Source organism: Salmo salar, chromosome 06 (assembly GCF_965601325.2).
Source record: "Salmo salar chromosome 06, fSalSal1, whole genome shotgun sequence".
NCBI classification, from domain to species: domain Eukaryota; kingdom Metazoa; phylum Chordata; class Actinopteri; order Salmoniformes; family Salmonidae; genus Salmo; species Salmo salar.
The window spans coordinates 98,624,001-98,630,000 of NC_138296.1; the positions used below are offsets into that span (position 1 = coordinate 98,624,001).

A 6,000-nucleotide genomic window follows, 5' to 3' on the forward strand; every position below is an offset into this window, starting at 1 on the left:
AGTCTCCCCCTCCAAGTCTCCCTCTCCAAGTCTCCCCCTCCAAGTCTCCCCCTCCAAGTCTCCCCCTCCAAGTCTCCCCCTCCAAGTCTCCCCCTCCAAGTCTCCCTCCCTCTCTCTCCAAGTCTCCCTCCCTCTCTCTCCAAGTCTCCCTCTCCAAGTCTCCCTCTCCAAGTCTCCCCCTCCAAGTCTCCCCCTCCAAGTCTCCCCCTCCAAGTCTCCCTCCCTCTCTCTCCAAGTCTCCCTCCCTCTCTCTCCAAGTCTCCCTCTCCAAGTCTCCCTCTCCAAGTCTCCCCCTCCAAGTCTCCCCCTCCAAGTCTCCCCCTCCAAGTCTCCCCCTCCAAGTCTCCCTCTCCAAGTCTCCCTCTCCAAGTCTCCCCCTCCAAGTCTCCCCCTCCAAGTCTCCCCCTCCAAGTCTCCCTCCCTCTCTCTCCAAGTCTCCCTCCCTCTCTCTCCAAGTCTCCCTCTCCAAGTCTCCCCCTCCAAGTCTCCCCCTCCAAGTCTCCCCCTCCAAGTCTCCCCCTCCAAGTCTCCCTCTCCAAGTCTCCCTCTCCAAGTCTCCCCCTCCAAGTCTCCCCCTCCAAGTCTCCCCCTCCAAGTCTCCCTCCCTCTCTCTCCAAGTCTCCCTCCCTCTCTCTCCAAGTCTCCCTCTCCAAGTCTCCCTCTCCAAGTCTCCCCCTCCAAGTCTCCCCCTCCAAGTCTCCCCCTCCAAGTCTCCCTCTCCAAGTCTCCCCCTCCAAGTCTCCCCCTCCAAGTCTCCCCCTCCAAGTCTCCCTCCCTCTCTCTCCAAGTCTCCCTCCCTCTCTCTCCAAGTCTCCCTCTCCAAGTCTCCCCCTCCAAGTCTCCCCCTCCAAGTCTCCCCCTCCAAGTCTCCCCCTCCAAGTCTCCCTCTCCAAGTCTCCCTCTCCAAGTCTCCCTCCCTCTCTCTCTCCCCAAGTCTCCCTCCCTCTCTCTCTCCCCAAGTCTCCCTCCCTCGCTCTCTCTCACCTGCTGGTTTTCGTCTGATAGGCTGTTGCCGTACATGAAGCAGCCGCGTTTGGAAGCGTGGCCATGCAGGTCCACGTAATAGGCCACTCCCCCCTCCTGCACAGGGATTGGTTCCCCGGCTGTGACTGACATCTCCAGAGGTACTGATGTGGGCGTGGACTCTGAGACGCTCTGCGAATCATTCTCGTCTTCACAGCACCTTCCATCCCCCTGCCCCTCCCTCTTCCCGGTCTCCATGGTTACCCAGGCGATCTCCTCCATAACCATGGCGATCTCCGAGGGGGCGGGGTTAGAGTCTTTATCAGCGTTCCGTTGGTTGAGGCTGAGTTCCAGAGGGGTGAGGGGTGGGGCAGGGCTCTGATTGGTGGGTTTGGTGCCGAGGGGAGGTGCTTGAGGTGGGTTGTAGGTGTGTGTGTTAGAGTGTGTGTTGATGTGCGTGTTGGAGTGTGTGTGTGTGGTGCGGTTGTGTGTGTGGTGGTAGAGAAGCAGTGTTTTAGCAGCGTAGATGGAAGGGTGGAGATCAGGACTAGGATTCAGATACTGTCTGTTCAGATTCACCCCTCTAGAGTCAGTCCTGGGGAAGGAGACAGTGAGACAGTGAGTCAGGGAGAGAGGGAGACAGTGAGAGAGGGAGACAGTGAGAGAGGGAGACAGTGAGAGAGGGAGAGAGGGAGAGAGGGAGACAGTGAGAGAGGGAGAGAGGGAGAGAGGGAGAGAGGGAGACAGTGAGAGAGGGAGAGAGGGAGACAGTGAGAGAGGGAGACAGTGAGAGAGGGAGACAGTGAGAGAGGGAGACAGTGAGAGAGGGAGACAGTGAGAGAGGGAGACAGTGAGAGAGGGAGACAGTGAGAGAGGGAGAACAGTGAGAGAGAGAGAGAGGGAGACAGTGAGAGAGGGAGACAGTGAGACATTGAGAGAGTGAGAGAGGGAGACAGTGAGAGAGGGAGACAGTGAGACAGTGAGAGAGGGAGAACAGTGAGAGAGGGAGACAGTGAGAGAGGGAGACAGTGAGAGAGAGAGACAGTGAGACATTGAGAGAGTGAGAGAGGGAGACAGTGAGAGAGGGAGACAGTGAGACATTGAGAGAGGGAGACAGTGAGAGAGGGAGACAGTGAGAGAGGGAGACAGTGAGACATTGAGAGAGGGAGACAGTGAGAGAGGGAGACAGTGAGACATTGAGAGAGGGAGACAGTGAGAGAGGGAGACAGTGAGACATTGAGAGAGGGAGACAGTGAGAGAAGGAGACAGTGAGAGAGGGAGACAGTGAGACAGGGAGACAGTGAGAGAGGGAGACAGTGAGAGAGGGAGACAGTGAGACAGTGAGACAGTGAGAGAGGGAGACAGTGAGAGAGGGAGACAGTGAGACAGTGAGAGAGGGAGACAGTGAGAGAGGGAGACAGTGAGAGAAGGAGACATTAACAAAAAGTCTTGAATATTGATCCACAAAGCACCTGTAGTGTTGAGCGTACCTGTAGTGTCCGCGGACGACCCCGTCCGGGTTCAGCATGGGGACGAGTTTGAAGACGAACATGTTGCGGAGGGTGTGAGCTCTGGCGTCGTCATGACGCAGGATGAAGTTTAAAAAGCCCTTAAAGACAAACGACGCTGGCGTCTCCCCTGGGTGGACACGACTACTGAGGAAGAACACCTACACACACACACACACACACACACACACACACACACACACACACACACACACACACACACACACACACACAGAGACACACACCACACACACACACACAGACACACACACACACACACACAGAGACACACACACACACACACCACACCACACACACACACACACACATCAACAGACTATACCTTACTGATTAAACATCACCCTGTGGTCAGGGTGTGTGTGCATTTTGTGACTGTGTGCGGGTGCGGGTGCATGACTGTGTGACCGTGTGCGGGTGCGTGACTGTGTGCGGGTGTGTGACTGTGTGCGGGTGCGTGACTGTGTGCGGGTGCGTGACTGTGTGCGGGTGCGTGACTGTGTGCGGGTGTGTGACTGTGTGCGGGTGTGTGACTGTGTGCGGGTGCGTGACTGTGTGCGGGTGCGTGACCGTGTGACTGTGTGCGGGTGTGTTACCTGTTTGCCAGCGAAGCGGTGAGGTCGTGGGGTCTCTGTATCAGGAAACAGTTTGTCCAGGCGATGCTCTCTCTCTTCCTGCATGCCGAGACAGCTGGTGACCGTCAGCAGATCCACTCTGTTACCGTCCAGAGAATAACACAACAACTCCCTGTGGAAGTAGATACTGGCACCACAACTGGAGGGAGAGAGAGAGGGAGGGGGAGAGAGAGAGAGAAGAGAGGAGAGAGGGAGAGAGAGAGGGAGAGAGGAGAGAGAGGGAGAGGAGAGAAGAGAGAGGAGAGAGAGGGAGAGAGAGGAGAGAGAGGGAGAGAGAGACGAGAGAGGGAGGGGGAGAGAGGAGAGAGGGAGAGAGAGAGGAGAGAGAGGGAGAGGAGAGAGATGAATATACAGACTACAAATTCCAATTGGCTATACTTAAACTCTTTAACATCATCCTTGGCTCTGGCATCTTCCCTTATCCCTTACATGGAACCAAGGACTGATCACCCCAATCCACAAAACAGGAGATTTGACCCCACATAACTACGGTGGGATATGAGTCAACAGCAACCTTGGGAAAATCCTCTGCATTATCATTAACAGCAGACTCGTACATTTCCTCAGTGGAAACAATGTACTGAGCAAATGTCAAATTAGCTTTTTAGCAAGTTACCGTACGACAGACCACGTATTCACCCTGCACACCCTAACTGACAAACAAACAAACCAAAACAAAGGCAAAGTCTTCTCATGCTTTGTTGATTTCAAAAAGCCTTTGACTCAATTTGGCCTGAGGGTCTGAGGGTCTGAGGGTCTGAGGGTCTGAGGGTCTGAGGGCCTGAGGGTCTGAGGGCCTGAGGGTCTGAGGGCCTGAGGGTCTGAGGGTCTGAGGGTCTGAGGGCCTGAGGGTCTGAGGGCCTGAGGGTCTGAGGGTCTGAGGGCCTGAGGGTCTGAGGGTCTGAGGGTCTGAGGGCCTGAGGGTCTGAGGGTCTGAGGGTCTGAGGGTCTGCTATACAAATTGATGGAAAGTGGTGTTAGGGGAAAAACATACGACATTATAAAATCCATGTACACAAACAACAGGTGTGCGGTTAAAATTGCAGCACCTAGATCTTCTGCACAGGGCCCTGACAGACCTGGGGCCCTGACAGACCTGGGGCCCTGACAGATCTGGGCCCTGACAGACCTGGGGCCCTGACAGACCTGGGCCCTGACAGACCTGGGGCCCTGACAGACCTGGGCCCTGACAGACCTGGGGCCCTGACAGACCTGGGCCCTTACAATAATGATGATGCAAAAAAGGTCCAGTTGCCAGGACCACGAATACAAATTCCATCTGGACACCGTTGCCCTAGAGCACACAACAAACTAAACATACCTCGGCCTAAACATCAGCGCCACAGGTAACTTCCACAAAGCTGTGAACGAGCTGAGAGACGAGGCAAGAAGGGCCTTCTACGCCATCAAAAGGAACATAACATTTGACATCCCAATTAGGATCTGGCTAAAAATACTCTGAATCAGTTATAGAACCCATTACCCTTTATGGTTGCGAGGTCTGGGGTCCGCTCACCAACCAAGAATTCACAAAATGGGACAAACACCCCAAAAGAATATCCTCTGTGTACAACATAAAACATCAAATAATGCAGAACATAATTAGGCTGATACCAGCTAATTATCAAAATCCAGAAAAGAGCCGTTAAATTCTACAACCATCTTAAAGGAAGTGATTCCCAAACCTTCCATAACAAAGCCATCACCTACAGAGAGATGAACCTGGAGAAGAGTCCCCTAAGCAAGCTGGTCCTTCCATAACAAAGCCATCACCTACAGAGAGATGAACCTGGAGAAGAGTCCCCTAAGCTAGCTGGTCCTTCCATAACAAAGCCATCACCTACAGAGAGATGAACCTGGAGTAGAGTTCCCTAAGCAAGCTGGTCCTTCCATAACAAAGCCATCACCTACAGAGAGATGAACCTGGAGGAGAGTCCCCTAAGCAAGCTGGTCCTTCCATAACAAAGCCATCTCCTACAGAGAGATGAACCTGGAGTAGAGTCCCCTAAGCAAGCTGGTCCTTCCATAACAAAGCCATCACCTACAGAGAGATGAACCTGGAGGAGAGTCCCCTAAGCAAGCTGGTCCTTCCATAACAAAGCCATCACCTACAGAGAGATGAACCTGGAGAAGAGTCCCCTAAGCAAGCTGGTCCTTCCATAACAAAGCCATCACCTACAGAGAGATGAACCTGGAGAAGAGTCCCCTAAGCAAGCTGGTCCTGGGGCTCTGTTCACAAACACAAACAGACCCCACAGAGCCCCAGGACAGAAACACAATTAGACCCAACCAAATCATGAGAAAACAAAAAGATAATTACTTGACACATTGGAAAGAATTAACAAAAAAACAGAGCAAACTAGAATGCTATTTGTCCCTAAACAGAGAGAACACAGTGGCAGAATACCTGACCACTGTGACTGACCCAAACTTAAGGAAAGCTTTGACTATGTACAGACTCAGTGAGCATAGCCTTGCTATTGAGAAAGGCCACCGTAGGCAGACCTGGCTCTCAAGAGAAGACAGGCTATGTGCAACACTGCCCACAAAGCGAGGTGGAAACTGAGCTGCACTTCCTAACCTCCTGCCCAATGTATGACCATATTAGAGACACATATTTCCCTCAGATTACACAGATACACAAAGAATTAGAAAACAAACCCAATAATGATAAACTCCCATATCTACTGGGTGAAATACCACAGTGTTCCATCACAGCAGCAAGATGTGTGACCTGTTGCCACAAGAAAAGGTCAACCAGTGAAGAACAAACACCATTGTAAATACAACCCATATTTATGTTTATTTATTTTACCTTTTGTACTTTAACTATTTGCACATCGTTACAACAAAGCCCATTCTTGCATAACACTCAC

At 52.7% G+C, this 6,000-nt stretch overlaps 1 protein-coding gene across 1 annotated transcript in view; it reads right to left on the minus strand.

Moving 5' to 3' along the window:
* The window catches only part of agbl5 (AGBL carboxypeptidase 5), a 73,751-nt gene that overhangs the window by 51,655 nt on the left and 16,096 nt on the right, over nt 1-6,000 (minus strand). The window contains exons 5-7 of the mRNA XM_082976186.1: nt 3,086-3,263; nt 2,454-2,632; nt 985-1,558 (exon numbers count right to left, since the gene is read on the minus strand). Of these exons, the coding sequence (XP_082832312.1) occupies nt 985-1,558; nt 2,454-2,632; nt 3,086-3,263 (931 nt within the window). The remainder of the gene's footprint in view (nt 1-984; nt 1,559-2,453; nt 2,633-3,085; nt 3,264-6,000) is intronic.